Genomic DNA, 21,345 nt, shown 5'->3' with positions numbered 1-21,345 from the left:
GTGCTGTCCACAGCCAAAAGCTTCTATAGGCATGTGAGCATCAGAACTGGACCCCTGAGCAATGGAAGAATGTGGCTTGGTCTGATGAATCACATTTTTTTTTTTTTTTACATCTTACGGATGGCTGGGGAGGAGGTGACACCAGGATGCACTATGGGAAGAAGGCAAGCCAGTAGAGAGATTGATCTGTTATTCTCAGCTTGGTGCCACCAAAGTATACCTTCAAAGGTGTGGTGTATTCTTTTCCTCGTTGGGTCAGGCTGTTTTGGTGGCAAAAGGGGACCTACTCAATATTAGGTGGGTGGTCAAGTTATGGTGGGTGGTGGTCATATTGTCATGGCTTATCATTGTATATGTGCAGCCATTAGAATGACTTGCTTCTTCTTTAACCACAGTATTCTTTATGTCTTTACTGTGAGCAGCCAGATGTGATAGACTGCTAATCCATGGGGACAGCAAAATCTAGAAAATACATTTGGCAAGCACCAGCCCCCAAAATCAAGTCTTTGCAGGAAATAAGAGTGGTGGCTGAACCACCATATACACCATACGACTGCCCTGGCCATTAAGACCCCCTTCACACTTGGGCGTTTTGAATTGCGGACAGAATTTCTGAGATTCTGCCGGCCATTTCTAAATGCTTTGCTAACAACAAATCGCACAATAGCGTGTTCAGGTGGCATTCATTTTAATGGCAACTAAAAATGCGGTGCAGCTCTGCTGTAATTGTCACACGATAAATTGCACTGCAATCACGGCAAACTGCATCACTCAAAGTGTGTCAACCAAAAGAAGTTCAGGAGCTTTGCGTTTGGTCGGATTGCAGCTTGATTTATTGCGCGACAATTGCGGCAGAACCTCATCTCGTTTTTAGGTGGCATTAAAATGAATGACACATGAACACCCTGTTGTGAGATTTGTTATTTTAGGAAAGTGTTTTGAAATCATAGGGAGATTTGCGGTGATTCTGCCCATGATTGAAAGTGCCCAAAGTAGACATTTTCTCCCACTAAAAATAACAGTAGCAGACAGCTCTGTATATAAATAAAAACTCATTTTCATTGATTAAACAAACATTTATTTTGTGTTTACTTGCAATTACTGTTTTTCCAGTTCCTGGTTGAGTGAGGCACTTTTGATGTAAGTTGGAAATTCCTGCAACATGTTCTAGGAGGCTGACCCAGAAAGTGAATGATGATGGGTTCCATCTACCCTTAGTAAAAATGACCACCATGAAAATGGCGAAGAGGAGAAAAATAAGGTGTGCAAAATAAAATGCTGGCAATTATCTATAAGTATTTCTTTGTAGATTGCCATTACTAAACATTTCTAATGCCTAGTGCACACGGTAAGAATATTGGATGAATGATTGTCCTTTTTTTTTTTTTTTTTTGCATGCTAGTCTCATATCTAGAAAACAAACAGATTACTAGAGTTACAAAAATTCTTGTACAACAGAATACAACTTCAGAACTGATGTAATGTATTTTTTGTATTGTAATGTAAGACAGAATACAGCTTAGGAACTGATGTAATTTTTTGTATTGTAATGTATTCTTTTGTTTTCCCATGCACAGTCTTGGACACTCGATTTTTTTTCGTACAAATACTATACTAATTATACAAAAATCATTTGTTTTGTTATCTTACAGGAACACTTTTGTGTTTGTCCCTTTTGGATATTTTCGCATCAACTGTCATGACCGGCAGCTAGGTACTAACGATCAGATTATCAGACGATTGCTCCAAAAGCGTTTTTTGTTCTCCATCCAATTTTCTTATCATGTGTACTAGGCATCATAAAATATTACTTATAGATAATTGCTGGCTTTTTAACCCCTGTACACACAATGAGAACATGGGCTGAATGATCATCTGTTTTTTTTGTTGTTTTTTTTTTTTTGCATAATAGTTTCGAAAGTTTTGAAAATTCTTGTACAACAGAATAGAATTTCGGAAGTGATGTAATGTATTGTATTTGTGTTGTATTTTAGGAGGAAAACTGTACTGATTAAATAAAAATCGTACTATCTGTACTTGTCCCTTCAAATAATTTCGGGTGAAAGCTGTGTACTAACGATCAGATTATTGTACGATTGCTTTGAAAGCGGTATTTTTTTGATTTTCTTATCGTGTGTACTAGGCTTTATTCTTTGCACACCTTATTTTTTTTAAAAGCTGCCTTTATTGTGATTTTCATTATAAGTATGAAGTTCCTCCAAGTACCTGACTGGCTATTTACAAGCCTTCTGGGGCTTGGGTGATTCATACAGGGAGCTGCTTGGTCATAATCGGCCAGTGTTTGGGCACCTTCATCCAGATTCTCTCTTTTCTGTAACAAACTCCGCAGAGTCGAGCTCTGACATGTCACCCCTCGATTCCTCTCTAGCCAATCACAGTTACAGTATTTTAGATTGTTATTTCAGCAGATAAATAATTTTTTTTTTTTAGACAGATTTTTAGCATGTTGATATCCATTTCATGGCAGATGTATCTCTTTGTAGTAACACCAGTGTTTATATATTTAGGTTTAATGTGCGACGTTAAATTAGGCACAAAGCAGCTTCCGATAAATGATTGAAATTTTACTTAACCTTGCAAGTTGATGGGACTGGCTGTGTACAACAGCATAACCCTAGATATTCGATTTCCACCCTGCTGTTACAAGAAGCTGCTGAGTCCTCCTGTAGTACCCTGTGATCAGAACATACCAGTAGGCATCGCAACTGTCACTCTGGAGGATCTCTATCAAATAATGCCGGTAAGTTTATTCGTAGAAGAAATAGTGCGGGGCTAATTAATTAGGCTGTGTGGGTCTGATGATGGATCAAATACAAGATATAATCACAGAGCAGTCCATGTTGAGCTATCATTGGGTGCCTGTGTGGAGAAGTCTAGATTCAGGCCATATTGGGTCATTTCACTAAGCCACAGTAGTCATTTTAACCGTTTGTTGTTATATCATGACAATTTTCTCATAAAAATGCATAGTTCATGTATATGGATATCACAAAGGTGTGGAATACCTACGGAAAATACATATTTTTACAGTCAATCATTTATTTTCACCTGCAGTCACTCATTTTTCCTCAATTAACATCTAATTAAACTTCACATTCAAAGTGTTACTAAACCCACAACTGTAAAATCAGTCTGTATATGCAGGAAAGCATGCTGGCTATGCTCAAGGGAACCTAATGGCTTTATCCTCTGCATTGTGTACAAAGACTTTGATCCTGTCATCTCTGATCCTCCCCTTCTTTTACTGTCCCCAGTCCATCTGAGCAGCAGTGGCAAGTCTGCACATGCTGTTTGGTGTGGATTGCTAGAGTTTTTTTTAGGGGGGGACAGTGCATGTGATCAGCACAAGACCAATCAGCAATGTCCGGACAGAGGGTCAGGAGTCACACAGCATTATAGGACAATAAGAGGAGAATAAAACTCTTCCTACAAGATTAACCAGTGCTCAACCAGACACTGATAGAAGTCACAAGACTGCTGTATACTGCTGATAAGAAAAGGTATTTAGCACTTTATATTTACTAAAATAATTGCATTTCCATGCTCTGTGTACTGTGGGAGACCAGATATAGTGAATGCAGGATCCTGGGTTTAGTAACACTTTAATGCAAATCAGAGGCTGGAAGTATTTTGAAGAAGGTGGTCAAAAAACACACAGGCATGAAGCAAAGGATGGTAGATCACTTCCTTGCTTCATCCTTCCCCAAGCTAGTAAATGGACAGATGCTGGAGACTTCACTGTTCCTTCTGACCTTTTGTACTTCGTATGTGCACTACCCAACAGGAAGCTCAGGGAAGCAGCAATGACTGAGCTGGAGCCAGCAGTTTGGAAACATCATGGTTGTGCTTGGGCACAAAAACTAAAGAAATTCTCACCTCCTACTTTAACCTCCTTGGCGGTATTCCCGAGTGTAGCTCGGGGTAACATTTCAGTACCAAAAGCGGTAACCCCGAGCTACACTCGGGCTTACCCTGCGGCACTGCTCCGGCATGTGTTCTTCACTTACCTTACCCTGCGCTCCCACGATGTGTCCCCTGCAGCGTCCCCGGCCATCTCCTCCGGCCGATGCCGGCATCCGGCTTCTGTGTCCTGTCCCTGTGACGTCGGGACGCACGGGCGCCGCCGCCGGCGGCGGGAAATGTAAAAATTTTAAAAAATGTCATTTTTTTTTTTTAGTAAAACATTGCTGTCTCAACCAATTTCACATACATTTTGTCCCGAGTGCTTTGTCCTGCGCCCTGCCTGCATTTTGTCTGTTCTTTCTGCCTGGAAACTGAGAAACGTCCATGGCGTCCAAAAAGTGTCCCTTTAGGTCAAAAGCGGTTTAGATCAGCTAGAGAACAGCGATAGTAAATCAGAACCACTTGCAGAATTGAGTGATAATGTTTCGTGGGGGAAATTCGTCATCAGACACTGAAAACGATTTTGCGACTGAGCTCAGCAATGTGCGAACTTGGCGCTCTATTTCACATTTCAGTGTTTTTGGTTTGATTATATTATTGAATTAAATTTTTTATTTTTATATTATTTTTATGATTATTTATTAAATTATAATTTATGATTTCGTGTTTCAAATTTTATCATACCCGGGATGTTTACTAGACTCTTGTTCGGACAGATTTCAGTGAGTTTTTCCTAAAAATTACAGCCTACAATAAAAAAACTACATATTTCCATGCAAAAAAATGGTACCGCTTTCAGCACCAAAAATCTGAAATAATCATACCGCCAGGGAGGTTAATAGGTACACCTTACTAGTGCCAAGAAAATATCCCTCACTTCATTACACCACCACCATGTTGTTTACACCAAATTCTAACCCAACCATCTGAATGTTGCAGCAACCAGTCTGCCCATTCTTCTCTGACTTTAACAAGGCATTTTCGTCCACACCACTGCTGCTCACTGGATATTTTCTCTTTTTCGGACCATTCTCTGTAAACCCTCGAGATGACTGTGCGTGAAAATCCCAGTAGATCAGCAGTTTTTGAAATACTCAGACCAGCCTGTCTGGCACCAACAACCATGCCACATTCAAAATCATTTCAATCCCCTTTCCTCCCCATTCTGATGCTCAGTTTGAACTTCAGGAATGTGTCTTCACCTCGTCTACATGCCTAAGTGCATTTAGTTGCTGCCATTTGATTGGCTGGTTAGCAATTTGTGTTACCAAGCAATTGAAAAGGTGTACCTAATAAAGTGGCTGGTGAGTGGATATTTGTGTAAACTGGGTACATTATTCTAAAAAAAGGTTAAGAACCTAATACTACTTTAACTGTAGCCCAGATTTAGTTTTTTTAGTTTTAGAGTTAGAACTTCTGTCCAGTTTCAGTTGTGGTCTCATATCCATGTTGAGATTGCAGTTCCTAGTCTGTTATCAATTGTACAGTGAGGGGAAATCTGCCTAATGGAGACAAACACAGATATAATTAATGTATATAAAACAAAAGGTCTGAGAATATAGCCCTTGCTTATTCTTTAGAAAAAAAATTATTTGTCATTCTTGGGAGGCTCCATACTAGTTTTTCTATCTGATAACTATTAAATAGATATTTAGAATCATCTCCCCAGCAGGGACACAGACAGCAGTAAAAACCTGACAGAGATTCTAACCCTTCTCAAAATATTGCCTGGAGTTGGGCTTTAGAGCCTCTTCAACACCTTCATTGTCATACAGCAGAACACATAATTTTTGCTGCTTTATAATGCATTACAAGTAGAAATCTTATTGTTTCCAGTGCTGCTGGTTCCCATCTGTGTGCTGCAGTTTACAATATTTAGAAAAGGGAACTACACAGATTCATCGCTACAAAAAAAGAATGTGTTGTCAAATGAGCCACAGTGAACACAAACAGTATCAATCCACCCTTAAGAAGTGAAAGTCTTTGCAGTATTTTTCATGTAAAATGCAATTCATTAAAATTGCTGCAAACATTGTTAAACAAACATGGTAAATTCAAATGGACCATGCGATAGATGCTTTAGTGAGTGTAACAAGGTTCAGCCTTGATAATTAGCATGTAACACATAGTACTACAATTACTAAGTTGTACTTTTTAATGAATCCCTTTGTGGTTTTTTTTTTTGGTTTAATGCTGTGCCAATCTAAGAGAAAAATATACTGCAGCCAAGATCCTGGTGGCTCAGATCACAGTGTATAGAGCCGATCAGAGTGTCACTGTACCTTGTGATCTCTATGGTGTCCAAGCACAGCAATCACAACTGTAGATGCTTTAGTGTTTACAGTTGAAAGCCTCCCCTTCCTATTATAGTAGTAGTAGTTAGGAATGGTGAGGAATGAATTATCTTCTTTTTTTTTTAACCCTTTCACCCTCCATTTCAGTACATCTTCTCTTTATTAGTCTCTGTGTGAGATGTATATTAACTCCTTCACCTCTCTTATCCTGAACATTAAACCCCTGCTCACCATCCTCTACCTGTATTTGACCTGGACATTAACCCCTTCACCTCCTTCTCCTTACCCTCCTCCCCATGAATATTAATTATGCATTGTATTTAGTTCACTATTACCAAGCTCCAAATTTTTATCTACATAATATTAGCATGTTTCTTCATTTATAACAGAAAATGTGGCAACAAATGAGATCCCCTTGGGGTGTCTACTTGCTCATTTGTTTTTTGGGGGGGATGTTACATTTTGTTTGTTATAATATCTGATTTATAACAGAAAGTAAGACTTGTTTTGGCCTGTTTTTTTATATGGTTAAAAAAACAAACTAGTCATTATTAAATACCACCAAAAGAAAGCTCTATTTGTCTAAATGAATGAATATGGGTACTGTGCCTTATGGCTGAGTAATTGTCAGTCAGACTATCACAGCACTGTAAAATGGCCTGCTATTGATGGGGTATAGACAAACTACTACTCAAGTGTTAACATAACCCCGGGAAGTAAGGCTTCAGGCTAAGTCTGTAAGTTAAACATGTTTCTGTACAAATAAGGTTCTTTTGTTTTCAGGAACTGGCTCATGGACTGAATGAACTTCTAACATATGAGGGCAATGTGGAAGAGGATTTCTATTCAACATTCCAGGTCTGTTTTTAAAGATTTTTTTAGGATAATCTCTGTATTTAACCATTTGACGCCCGGCCTATGGCCAAATGGCGTCCGCAAAAATGCATTACCTTTCCAGGAGGCCACCATATGGCGTCCTCCCGCACATGCGCAGTTCGCGCGCTTGCAGAGCCGTGCAGCGGCGCGATCTGTCACTGTCCGTGTACCTCGGACACGGCCGATGACAGATCTGAGTACCGGCCCCCGTTGCCGGTACCATGTGACCTGCTGTGACCAATCACAGCAGGTCACATGACAGTTGTATACAATGGATGGCTTCATTCATGCCATCCATTGTTTACTAGTGTCTTGCTGTGAATGGTCACAGCTAATCACATGCACATGTCATGTGATTAGCTGTGGCCTAATCACAGCTAAGCGAAAAACAAAACCCTGAATGAATCGATGTCATTCAGGTAAATGCTTGCTTATAGCAAAGTAATTCTTTGCTATAAGCAAATTGTGTAAAAAAAAAAAAAAAAAAAATACTGATCACTTCCCCAAAGTAGTACAATGTTACTATGGTAACATTGTACTACTTTGGACATAGTTAAATATGAAAACAAAATCTTAAAAAAAAGAAAAATAATTTTAATAAAAAATTTAAAATAAAAACAAAAATAAAAAAAAAAATATTTTTTTTTTTTTCACACTGTCACCAGTCAGTGTCCCTGATAACGGCCATGCCAGTTATATGATGACGCTGTACTGAACTGGTGAGAGTATGTAAAAAACAAATAGTGAAAATAATTTTTTTAATTTTTTCATTTTCCGAAAAATTATGACAAATAAAATACAACTTCAAAAAACTCGCCATGCCTCTTATGAAATACGTCGGACTGTCTACTTTGCAAAAAGGGGTCATTTGGGGGATATCTGTACTGTTCTGACATTCTTGGACCTCAAGAAATTAGATTGGCTGTCAGTACTTCAGGATTGATCAATTTTCAGATCTATACCATAGTTTGTGAACTCTTTAACTTTCCTACAAACTAAAAAATACATCCTAATTTGGGTTATTTTCACCAAAGACATGTAGTAGAATACATCTCGGCCTAAATTTATGAAGAACAATTATTTATTTGCAAACTTTTATAACAGAAACAAAGAAAAACGTGTGTTTTTTTTTCAAAATTTTCGGTCTTTTTTGTTAATTTAGCAAAAAATTAAAACCCCAGCGATGATTAAATACCACCAAAAGAAAGCTCTAGTTGTGTGAAGAAAATATCATTTTAGTTTGGGTACAATGTTGTATGACTGCGCAATTGTCATTCAAAGTGTGAGAGCGCTGAAACCTGAAATATGGCCTGGGAGGGAAGGTGTAAAATTGCCCGGTATTGAATTGGTTAAATAGTCTTGCGATAAACTGATTGATTGACTACTATGCTTCAGTTATGCAGCCAATAAATAACCAGGCTTTATCAAATATCAATGCTTAGAGCAGCCTTTCTCAACCTTTTCAACCCAGAGGAACCCTTAAAATAACTTTTCGGTCTCAGGGAACCCCTGATAATAATTACTTTATCCGCAACTCATGATACTTTAGTGTGGTGGTCAGTGGGGAACAATGCTCCTTACACTTGAGGTCATTGAGAAGAATGACTCCTTTACAGATAGCTAAAAAGATCAATGGTGTCAGTGGGAACTTATCTGAGAGGCAGAAATAGTTTATTACTCAAGGAACACCTAGCAACCCCTGGAGGAACCCTACGGTTCCATGGAACCCTGGTTGAGAAACACTGGCTTAGAAGTTGAGGAAAATCAAAGCTACCCAGCTCTGAATGTATAATCTGCGGTGCTCTCTCTCTTTCTGCTGTTATATCTTGCTGTTACATATGTTTTGCTTTGCATCCTGAGATTTATAATATTCAATTTTGGAGTTTAATGCAAGAGTATGTTTTATATAAAAAAATGATATTCATAATGAATAGTCCCTCATCACTTGGGTATCAACTCAGAATTCTGTTCTCAGAAGCTTATCTAGATGCCGTCATATTATTTAGTAGAATTACAACATTAAATTATTTTCAAATTATTTTTTTTTTCCAGGTCTTTCAAGAAGAGTTTGGAGTCATTAAATCATACAGTCTTAAACCTGGTGGAGACAAAATTCCTGTTACCAATCAGAACAGAAAAGGTAAAAATATGTATTAACAATATGTCAGTTTGTGCTTTAGGCTCCATGCACACTCGCGGTTTTTATTTTAGCTCAAAAATGCTGGAAAAATGCTGGATAAAAAACGCTGGTAATACCGTTTTTAGTAGCATTTAGGAGCGTTCGCGTTTTGTCAGCGTTTTTACAGTACCGCTCCATGCACACTAGTGTTTTTTTAAGCTCCTAGACTCTATTATCAGCATATTTTTTTCTGCTCCTAGAAGCTAACTAGTGTTATCCTATGTTTCCAGGCACAATACTTTAGGCTGTTAGCATATTTTAAACTTCAGCATCTAGGAGCAGGAAAAAAATGTTTTGTACATTTTTTTTCGAGCTTCTTCCTGCAGAAAAAAACGCTAAACGCTACTAAAATGCTCCTAACAGCTTTTTTTTCTAGATTTTTTTTTCTTCCATCTACATATATTGTAAAAATGCTAATAAAAATGCTAACATTCCTAAATACTTCTAAACACTACAAAAACGCTACTATAAAATGCTATTACCAGCATTTTTTTTCCACCGTTTTCCATCCAGCTGTTTTCCCAGCATTTTATTAGTGTGAAAAAAATGCTAGTGTGCATGGAAACCATTGTAGTGGAATTGTAATGTTTACAATAGGTTTTGTTTTATCTTTCCAGAATATGTCCAGCTGTATGTAGACTTTCTGCTTAATAAATCCATCTACAAGCAATTCTCTGCCTTTTATTATGGTTTCCACAGTGTATGTTCCTCTAATGCATTGATGGTAAGAGTGATCATATAAGTAATATGTTTAGGAAATGTTACAGTAGTTAGTATTATCAGTTTAATACTTACAGTAGAAAACATGGCAAGATGGATAAAGCATTAGTTATAATAAAATATTTATTTCACAATCTGGTTTATTTGGGTTTGAATTCAGACCAATTTGCTACATTTCTGCAAACTCCTTTCCTCCCAGTTGTACCAGAACTTTTGTCTTGGTACATGAAGGATAAGTCCACCTTTTGACAAAAAAATAATAAATACACATTTTCATTATTTTTTGTTGTGGGAGCTTGTAAAGCACTATAACCAGTGATCAGCAAATCACTGGTACCATGCAGGACACCCCGTACGAGCAAGCCAATACACTCTGACAGGAAGAATCAATGAAATACCACAATGCTCCCAGCGCCATGATAGTTCATTGAGAACTACAAGCTGACCTGCACTAAGGCTATCAGCAAGCCAATACACTCTGACAGGAAGAATCAATGAAATACCACAATGCTCCCAGCACCATGATAGTTCATTGAGAACTACAAGCTGACCTGCACTAAGGCTATCAGCAAGCCAATACACTCTGACAGGAAGAATCAATGAAATACCACAATGCTCCCAGCACCATGATAGTTCATTGAGAACTACAAGCTGACAGGCACTAAGGCTACCAGGACTTACAGTTTTCTCATTCATAGAGGACTGTGAATGAGTAATGCGTCCAGGCGGGCAGAGCCCCGCACGGCCACGTTTTTTTTAAATTTTGACAGCTAGCAGGGGGAGAAGATCCCCCGCTGTCAAAGTGAGGCAACAGGGAGGAGCAGGGGGCCGGTCCTTTCATTACATGTTACACCCTGAATATGGGTGTAACATGTTATGAAAGGTGAACTTAACCTGTATAACTGAACTGCAGGCAATCAACCACTTTGTAAAATCTGCTTGCATACTATACGTTAAGTCCAGTGAGGATGAGATGGACTTATCTATTATTTACATTTGACAGGTTTATGGAGCTCCTATCACTAGAGTCCCAAAGCTCTGACAGGAGAGGTGCTGTCTCATATACCAGCAGCTCTGCCTGCCCCTCCCCTCTGCTGTCCATTCACAGAAGCCTTTGTATTTTGTGAATGAGTTCACATAAAACAAAGCACTCTGTGTTTGGACAGAAGAAGGGGAGAGGTGGGCACTGTTGCTGTATGCAGCTCCAGAGTGTCCAGCACCAGAATGGTGCTCAGTAAATATACAAATTGTAAATTAAAGATACAAGTCTACAAGGTGCACCCCTAGTAATCCAGCACATTGTACAAAGTAGCTGAATTCCTGGAGTTCAGCTTTAAAACTTCAATGGCTTCATTCAATAAACAGTCCTTATTCTAAAGCTTTAAATCTGAATCAAAGTAAACCATTGCAGAGTCAGAATATTGTACTGGTCTGAGTTCTGAGAGTGAATTTGAGCTGATTGCTCTGAGCTATTACAGATAAGAAACAACCAATCAAGAATAACGTAAAGCTAAACTCTAGGAACAAAAATGTTAATTGGTATATATTGCTCAATGGCTACAAAGAATATGAATCCACTATGTGTACACTAAATGACTTTGTAAATCCAGTTATTACCTTATAAATGTACCAATGACACCACTGTGCTGTGCAAAGAATAGAGCTGTGGGAGGGGCCAGCAGGTTCCACCCACTACAGGCTGCCTGATGAAAACTACTGGAGGGGGTGGAGATAAGACCAGTCACATTGCAGAAAAGAGGGAGAGTAGCAGTGAACAGTCTTTATTACAGGACAAGGCTCACAGTGGATTACTCACAGATCTGGAAGAAATACACAAAGCACCCCAAGATTCAAGTAAGAGTACACATGCCTCTTTTATTTAGACAATATTTCCTTATTCCGGAGTTCAGCTTTATCCCCCGGTCACATCAAGCCCGACTTTGAAATTGTGCAACTTACAGCGAAGTCGCACAATTTCAAATTGGGGGACATGCCGATTTTAGGTGTGATTTGCAAGACATCTAACACAGATATCTATGCAAATTACACAAAAAGTAGTGCATATACTACTTTAGAGATCGGTGCAGCTCCAACCACTGTAATAATGGACAATAGGGTGCGACTTGGCATATGATTTGCAAATCGCATGCCAAGTCACACCCAGTGCGACTGGGGTGTATAGGCGACTATAGCTGTATTTGTACACTTAGAGCAACACTTTTGAGTACTGTTTGTGATATATTTTTTTTTAATTTATACTAACAGTTAATTTTCCAGGACAGCGTTTAGGGGCCTAACCCCTTCTTCCCCCTTCCCTTCCCACTCTATAGTCCAGTTCTCTTCTCCTTAGTTGGTTAACTCTCTCAAATGAATTATTGCATTTGTGTGTGTTTTTATCAGAGATTGTTGACTTTGCAAGCAGTTTTGGGATTTTCATTGGGAGTTGCAATTTAATCGTTTAAAAAAATAGTCCAAGTATTGCCCCCAGCAACATGTTTGCATATTTATAGAGTTTCCTGTTGAGCTTTATGTAACTTAAAACGCAGGGATCGATTGATTGGAAAGATGTTTACCTGTACACTATTCCCTCTAGTTACTGCGTCCAGAAGAAGTGGAGATTCTTGTTTGTGGAAGTCCTGAACTAGATTTGCATGCACTCCAGAAAAATACTCAATATGACGGATACCAGAAAACAGATCTTACAATCAGGTCAGCTGTTTTTCTTTTTTACTTTCACTTTCGTCTCCTTCCTGTTCAGGCCAATTTTCAGCTTTTGGCGCCGTCTTACTTTGAATGACATTTGGGCAGTATTGCAACATTGTACCCATGTTAAATTTGTATAATTTTTTTTTAGATGGATCGAGCTTTCTTTTGGTGGTATTTAATCACCACTGGGGTTTTTATTTTTTGCTAAACAAACTAAAAAAGACAGAAAAATTTGAAAAATAAACTGTTTATCTTAGTTTCTAAATCAATCTTAAAGCAAACTTGATTACAATAAACCTAAATCTAGTGTTTAAAGTCCCAAAATAAAGTCCACATCAAAGTCCAAAATAAAAGTCCCAAAAAATTGTGTTAGTCTTTGTCGGTGATTCCTCATCTTCGTGTTTCCAACCAGTATTATTATTATAATCCAAGAAAAATCTTCATATACCTCAAAGAAAAAAACTAAACATAGTGTATTATCCCAAATATTATCATAAAAAGTGCCACACGTGTTACATGCAAACAAAGACTACCGTGCCACAGCAACCGTGAAAAAGATGAAATTCCTATGCCTTAAAAATCAATCCACTGCACACAAATATCAGGAGTGCATAATTACCCTCACAATGATATCATATGGACCATCATATAGATGAGATTATTTCCAACCTTTTGTTTCAGCCTTTCCAGCCACTTCCCACAGACCTCATAAACAGACCAGGGATCAGTGTATATCAAAAATAATAATAACACTTTATTATAGCAACTTACATTAAAATATGATAAGATCAGCTTCCATACAGAGAAAATTATTCCAAAATTGTGCCCCTCCTCAGTAGTATTTGGGTATCCTCACCATACCACTCCGGGGGAGGAGTAAGTCATATGTGGTAGATTCCCCAGATAAGCTTAACCATATCTGGAGGATTCCAGGACAAACACAAACACAACCGCGTGTTCCAGGATTAAAGATGGCCGCTACGGCACTTCCGGAAGAGCGTCACTACGTCACCACGTCACGTGCCCCGGACGCGTTTCATCACATCCGGACTTTGTCAACAGGGATCCCTGTTGACAAAGTCCGGATGTGACGAAACGCGTCCGGGGCACGTGACGTAGTGACGCTCTTCTGGAAGTGCCGTAGCGGCCATCTTTAATCCTGGAACACGCGGCTGTGTTTGTGTTTGTCCTGGAATCCTCCACATATGGTTAAGCTTATCTGGGGAATTTACCACATATGACTTATTCCTCCTCCGGAGTGGTATGGTGAGGATACCCAAATACTACTGAGGAGGGGCACAATTTTGGAATCATTTTCTCTGTATGGAAGCTGATCTTATCATATTTTAATGTAAATTGCTATAATAAAGTGTTATTATTTTTGATATACACTGATCCCTGGTCTGTTTATGAGGTCTGTGGGAAGTGGCTGGAAAGGCTGAAACAAAAGGTTGGAAATAATCTCATCTATATGAAAGGCTGGAAAGGCTGAAACAAAAGGTTGGAAATAATCTCATCTATATGAAAGGCTGGAAAGGCTGAAACAAAAGGTTGGAAATAATCTCATCTATATGATGGTCCATATGATATCATTGTGAGGGTAATTATGCTCTCCTGATATTTGTGTGCAGTGGATTGATTTTTAAGGCATAGGAATTTCATCTTTTTCACGGTTGCTGTGGCACGGTAGTCTTTGTTTGCATGTAACACGTGTGGCACTTTTTATGATAATATTTGGGATAATACACTATGTTTAGTTTTTTTCTTTGAGGTATATGAAGATTTTTCTTGGATTATAATAATAATACTGGTTGGAAACACGAAGATGAGGAATCACCGATAAAGACTAACACAATTTTTTGGGACTTTTATTTTGGACTTTGCTGTGGACTTTATTTTGGGACTTTAAACACTAGATTTAGGTTTATTGTAATCAAGTTTGCTTTAAGATTGATTTATTTATGTATGTACTTCAGGGGAAGGACTGGTAAAGTGACTTGGTGGGGTGTTATAAGCAAAGAAGGATAGTGCTGGCATTTATAATATTATCTTAGTTTCTGTTATAAAATTTTGCAAATAAATTATTTTTCTTCTTCACTGATGAGGCTGCACTGATGGGCACTGATGAGGCTGCACTGGTGAGAATGCAGTGATGGGCACTGATATGCTGCACTGATGGGCACTGATACCCTGCGATGATGGGCACTGATAATCAGGGTAATAACATCATGGTGTGAACAGGGCACATAGTAAAAACAGTTGTTTTGTTTGTGTCCTTGCAGAGACCTATGTTAAAAAGACTCATGTCTCTGCACATGGTGTGAACAAGCTTAAAATATTATATGCAAGTCAAATCTGCCTGTTTTTCCCATCAGTTTTTCTGCACATATGGTGTGGACGAGGCCTTAAACTCCTTTGAGTATTGTTTTTGTATTCATATGTAAATAAAATTGTTATTTAAAAAGGTGCCTGGTCTAAACCGTTCCCAGAAACACCAGCGCTAAGCCCAAAGCTGAATTATTTCTGGACTTGTGATACTACAGATAGCTTCTGGTTACATCTACAGTGCCTTGAAAAAGTATTCATATCCCTTGAAATTTTCCAGATTTTGTCATGTTACAACCAAAAAAAAATGTATTTTATTGAAATTTTATGTGATAGACCAGCACAAAGTGGCATATAATTGTGAAGTGGAAGGAAAATGATAGCTAGTTTTCAAAATGATTTACAAATAACTATCTGTAATGTGTGGCATGCACTTATATTCAGCCCCCTTTACACTGATACCCCTAACTAAAATTTAGTGGAACCAATTGCCTTCAAAAATCACCTAATTAATAATAATCCACTTGTGTGTAATTTAATCTCAGTATAAATACAGCTGTTCTGTGAATCCCTCATAGGTTTGTTAGAGAACATTAGTGAACAAACAGCATCCTGAAGGCCAAGGAACACACCAGACAGGTCAGGGATAAAGTGTTGGAGAAGTTTAAAGCAGGGTTAGGTTATAAAAAAAATATCCCAAGCTTTGAACATTGCACGGAGCACTGTTCAAGCCATCATCCTAAAATGGAATGAGTATGGCACAACTGCAAACCTACCAAGATATGGCCGTCAACCTAAACTGACAGGCTGGACAAAAACATTAATCATAGAAGCAGCCAAGAGGCCCATGGTAACTCTGGAGGAGCTGCAGAGATCCACAGCTCAGGTGGGAGAATCTGTCCACAGGAAAACTATTAGTCGTGCACTCCACAAATCTGGTCTTTATGGAAGAGTGGCAAGAAGAAAGCCATTGTTGAAAGAAAGCCATAAGAAGTCCCATTTGCAGTTTGCGAGAAGCCATGCAGGGGACACAGCAAACGTGGAAGAAGGTGCTCTGGTCAGATGAGACCAAAATTGGAACTTTTTGGCCTAAAAGCAAAACTCTTTGTGTGACAGAAAACTAACACTGCACATCACCCTGAACACACCATCCCCACCGTGAAACTTGGTGGTGGTAGGACCATGTTGTGGGGATGCTTCCCTTCAGCAGGGACAGGGAAGCTGGTCATAGTTGATGGAAAGATGGATGGAGCCAAATACAGGGTAATCTTAGAAGAAAACCTGTTAGAGTCTTCAAAAGACTTGAGACTGGGGTGGAGGTTCACCTTCCAGCAGGACAACGACCCTAAATATACAGCCAGAGCTACAATGGAATGGTTTAGATCAAAGCATATTCATATGTCATGGCCCAGTCAAAGACCAGACCTAAATCCAATTGAGAATCTGTGGCAAGACTTGAAAATTGCTGTTCACAGATGCTCTCCATCCAATCTGACCGAGCTTGAGCTATTTTGCAAAGAAGAATGGGCAAACATTTCACTGTCTAGATGTGCAAAGCAGGTACAGACATCCCCAAAAGACTTGCAGCTGTAATTGCAGCAAAAGGTGGTTCTACAACATATTGCCTTGGGCCTGAATACAAATGTACGCCACACTTTTCAGATATTTATTGGTAAAAAATTGTTGAAAACCATTTATCATTTTCCTTCCACTTTACAATTATGTGCCACTTTGTGTTTTTTTTCTATCACATAAAATTTCAATAAAATACATTTTTTTTTGGTTGTAACATGACAAAATGTGGAAAATTTCAAGGGGTATGAATATTTTTTCAAGGCAATGTATAGATATGTTCTGTGCTGTTCTATATGTGTAGGCTTTATTTATAAATAAATAATTTTCATATCTTAAAGCTGAGTTTCAGGAAAGTAAAGGTCCTGCTTGCAGCCAGGCTCTGCCCACGCTGTAAAGTTTAATAACTTGTTTATATCTTGGGAGATCGGGGATCGGGGAAAGCAGTTTTACTTACAGGCAAACTAAATTTACCTCAGTTCCAGCGATGCAGTGTCCCCCTGCTACATCTTTGAGGGGCCAGCTTCCAGGTCTCGATTGCTGGGCGCTGTCATTGGCCAGGCGGGGATGATGTCACTCCCACGCATGCGAAACTTACTGTACAGGGATGGACAGGCAGGTAAGCAACTTTAATGCAGAAAAGACAAAGCATGCCTCTTCTGCATTAAAATTTCTGCCTGTCTGACAATTTTTATTTATTTAGTTAAAGTTCCACTTTAAATAATCCTCTGTTCCATAGGTTTCTTTGTGCTGCAACACCAGTCCCTGCAGCCTCTTTTCCCCTGAACTCTGGCAATCGAATGCACCTAATGTCATCAAAACCAGAGCAGAGACCATAGCTCTGCATTTGGACATGGGGGTGCTGAGGGACAGTCCACTGTCTGACTGTAGGGGAACATCATTTGTTGTGGGTTGGGGGGGTGGAGGATCAAGTAAATAAAAGTTCTTCTACGGAGCCTAGACACATAAACAAGAAGTCAACCCTTGCAGCGTAAGCACAGCTCTACTACAAGGAAGATTTGTACTTTTCCTGGAGTTGAGCTTTGCACTGGTAGCTATTTATCTTATTAGACTGAGTCATTGAATGAGAGACAAAAAATATATAGTACATCTATAGAAATGTTTTGGCCCTAATGGATTGTTCTCTTGCAGACATTTTTGGGATGTCGTTTTGGGATTTCCTCTTGACCTTCAAAAGAAACTGCTTCACTTCACAACGGGGAGTGACAGAGTGCCAGTGGGAGGGATGGCAGACTTGAACTTCAAGATTTCAAAGAGTGAAACATCAACTAACTGGTAATAGTGCAAACTGTTGAAGGAGTAGGGGTTAACTTATGCAGAAAATTAATATATAGATCTATAACTGTGCTTTTAAAACATTCATAAGTTTGTGTATTTGGCTCCTTTAGATAACAACTTCAAGGGATTTTTCATTCTTAATATGTGGTTTATGCTTTTTACTGTTCTATATTAACAATTATTGTTCACTTACAATGCATCTTTTGGTCATGTCCCACTTAGGCCAAGTTTGGGACCAGATCCATAACATTACCCAAACGTTCACCAACCTCCAGATCCTTAAAACCCTAGCCTTTCTTCTATATTACTATACAGTTCCTTCAAAACCATACAAGCAGTCCATCATAATTCACCTGATCAATGCATCCCCACAATTTGGAAGCGACCATATCTAACTCATATACAATGTTGGTTTAACAGACTAAAGAATATTAAAACAAGTTCCTTTAAAGGATAAGTTCACCTTTCAACAAAAAATAGTAAATGCATATTTTTTTGCAGGTAAAAAATGTGCATTTATTATTTTCTGTTTTGGGAGCTTGTAAAACATTGCACCAGCGATCAGAAGATCAATAATGCCATGCAGGTCTCTGGCAGAGCTGTCAGTGTGTCTGTGTGCTCGTACCCCATATGGGCAAGCCGATACTTACTGACAGGAAGAATCAATGAACCACCAGGGCGCTCACAGGAAGAATCAATGAACTGACAGGAAGAATCAATGAACCACCTGGGCGCTCACAGGAAGAATCAATGAACTGACAGGAAGAATCAATGAACCACTTAGCGGCTGTCGGGACTTGTAGTTTCTCAGTTACAGAACACTGTGGACATGTGACAGAGACGGAGCCCCACATAGCTGTGTTTTTTTTTTTTTTTTTGACAGCTAACAGGGGGAGAACTCCGCTAGCTGTCAAAATGGGAGATCAGGGTGGAGCAGGGGGCAATCATTTTGTGATGTATTACATGTTATACTCTGACAGCCGATACACTCTGACAGGAAGAATCAATGAACTAGCACAATGCTCACAGCGCCATGGTAGTTCATTGAGAACTACAAGCTGACAGGCATTAAGGCTACCAGGACTTACAGTTTTCTCATTCATAGAGGACTGTGAATGAGTAATGCGTCCAGGCAGGCAGAGCCTCGCACGGCTATGTTTTTTTAAAATTTTGACAGCTAGCAGGAGGAGACGATCCCCTGCTAGCTGTCAAAGCGGGGCAGTGGGGAGGAACAGGGGGCCGGTCCTTTCATTACATGTTACACCCTGAATATGGGTGTAACATGTTATGAAAGGTGAACTTATCCTTTAAGGTGTTGTTCCAGGCTAGGTCTAACTAAGCATAAAACTTCTCCCACCCCCTTCTGATTTCCATACTAACTACCTTGTAAAAAGAAGATTCAAATTCTCATCTATTCTTAGGGCAATTTGGCCCCGCCATGTGATCTCCCCAGCAGCCGGCTTCAGGGGAGAGGAGAAATCTCCAACAATGGCTGGGTGACATCACCCATAGGCTTACTATGGGGCATTCATTGTCAGCTGTGCCTCCTCTCCCCTGAAACCGGCTGCTGGGGGGCCAATCACATGACAAGACCAGACCACCCTGAGAACAGGTAAGTATAATCATCTTCCTTCTACAGGGTAGTTAGTTTAGGAAGGAGGTGGGAGCCATTTTAAGCTTGGTTAGATCTAGCCTGGAATTTCACTTAACAAGGTACAGATGAAACATATTTGCATCACTTGGTTTTATTTACTAGACTTCACCATTATGGAAGAATATATGTGTGTCTGATATTCCTACAATCTCATCCTTGACACTTTCTAGTTCTTTAGTCCCCTCCTAACCCCTATATCCTGCCTTCCTCCCACCTCAGCTGCTCTCCTTAGCCTACATTTTTCCACTTCCCACACACACACCCATGCTGCCCAAATTTCAGCACCCCGCCTGTGTTCATCCCCCTTTTTTACCCTCCCACCCACTCCCTCATTTCTTCCTTATCCCTCCCCCCAGTTGCCTACATCCTGAAACCTTCCTATGGGCCTTGTACACCATGAGTGACCCATGACTGCACTGATTGCCGCTTTTGCACAACCTCTTCACAGCATCCTAACCCCCTCACTCTTGCTGTGTTGAGTGAGTCAACTCCCTGAGTCTCCTCTTTCATGGTACCGCAATTTCCTCAGCCTCAGGTTATTACTTTTCAACATAAAGTGACTTTCTGACAAGAATGTTCAAAGGCTGATCCCATGTACCTTGACTGTGCAAGGTACACCCCCTGACTGCCCCCTATGTAGCTTAATGGCCTATTTCCTGTACAGCTTTACAGCACATCCATCTTTCGTCTCCCTATGCATCTTCAATGTACTTTCATAGGCCCTTTTGCTGTGTGTCTTGCCTCTGCCTATGGTCTCAAATGCATATCCTGTTGCTTCTTTGTATGCTGTTCCTTTTTCTGTGGCTGTCTCTTCCCATCCCCTGCTCATTCTGGCCAGATCTCCTCATCATCAGAATAAAAAATTGGACAAAGCAGGGTTCAGTGCTTAAGGGCCAGGCTTTTTCTGGTACTTTTTTACATGTAACAATCAGTTTATTTGCTCGAAAATTACTTAAAACATTATAGATTTTTTTTCTTTTTTTTTCTAGAGAATTAAATAGCGATTGTTGCAATTTTTTATGTCACACAGTATTTACGCAGAGGTTCTCATTATACCGCATGTGTGGTGCGAACACCGTTTACATATGTGTGCATGACCTATGTATGTGTTCACTTCTGCGTGTGAGCATGGAGGGATGGGGGCGCTTTAAAATGTATTAATTTATTTATATATTTATTTTAACACTGTCTCTTTAATTTGTAAACATCCCTTGTGATATAAATAAGTATGACAGGTCCTCTTTCTGGAGACATCTAGGGTCTGTAAGACCCCAAATGTCTCCTTTACCTTTGAAAGCATCAGATAAAAAAATAAAAAACAACTGATCTTATGCTTTTCAATAAAAAAAAAATTCCATTCTCCCAGACTGGAAGAGACGTCATACCGTCGCTCCGGTCCTCCTAGATCATAGAAGTGAGTAGAGACTATCTGATCTCTCCTCACCTCTGTGAGCAGTTGCTGCAAATGCCAGATTGGATCCCAGGCTCGCCTGTGAGAACGGTAAGCCCGGAAAACACCAGAGAGTGGCGGGAGGGGGGACGACGACCTGTCACGCCGATTCTAAAATGATCCAGCAGCTAATCAGCTTCAGCCTTAACCCTGGTATACCACTTACAGGGAGGAACAGAAGTATTTGAACACCCTGCGATTTTGCAAGTTCTTCCACTTAGAAATCATGGAGGGGTCTGAAATTCACATTGTAGGTGCATTTTCACTCTGAGAGACAGAATTTAAAAAAAATTCAGGAAATCACATTGTATGATTTTTAAAGAATTTATTTGTATTACAAGTATTT

The 21,345-nt window shown here is 39.4% G+C and overlaps 1 protein-coding gene across 1 annotated transcript in view; it reads left to right on the top strand.

Annotated features, from left to right (window-relative positions):
• HECTD2 (HECT domain E3 ubiquitin protein ligase 2) overlaps positions 1–21,345 on the top strand; it is a 131,915-nt gene that overhangs the window by 99,794 nt on the left and 10,776 nt on the right. Inside the window, exons 15-20 of the mRNA XM_089692756.1 lie at positions 2,603–2,761; positions 7,002–7,076; positions 9,147–9,234; positions 9,891–9,997; positions 12,587–12,702; positions 17,749–17,892. Of these exons, the coding sequence (XP_089548882.1) occupies positions 2,603–2,761; positions 7,002–7,076; positions 9,147–9,234; positions 9,891–9,997; positions 12,587–12,702; positions 17,749–17,892 (689 nt within the window). The remainder of the gene's footprint in view (positions 1–2,602; positions 2,762–7,001; positions 7,077–9,146; positions 9,235–9,890; positions 9,998–12,586; positions 12,703–17,748; positions 17,893–21,345) is intronic.

The sequence above is a fragment of the Staurois parvus genome, unplaced genomic scaffold, assembly GCF_062004578.1.
Source record: "Staurois parvus isolate SC_StPar_1 unplaced genomic scaffold, SC_StPar_1.0 ptg000604l, whole genome shotgun sequence".
NCBI lineage: Eukaryota > Metazoa > Chordata > Amphibia > Anura > Ranidae > Staurois > Staurois parvus.
The sequence above is the reverse complement of the archived record's forward strand: the minus strand, read 5'-3'. Positions and strand labels throughout refer to the sequence as shown.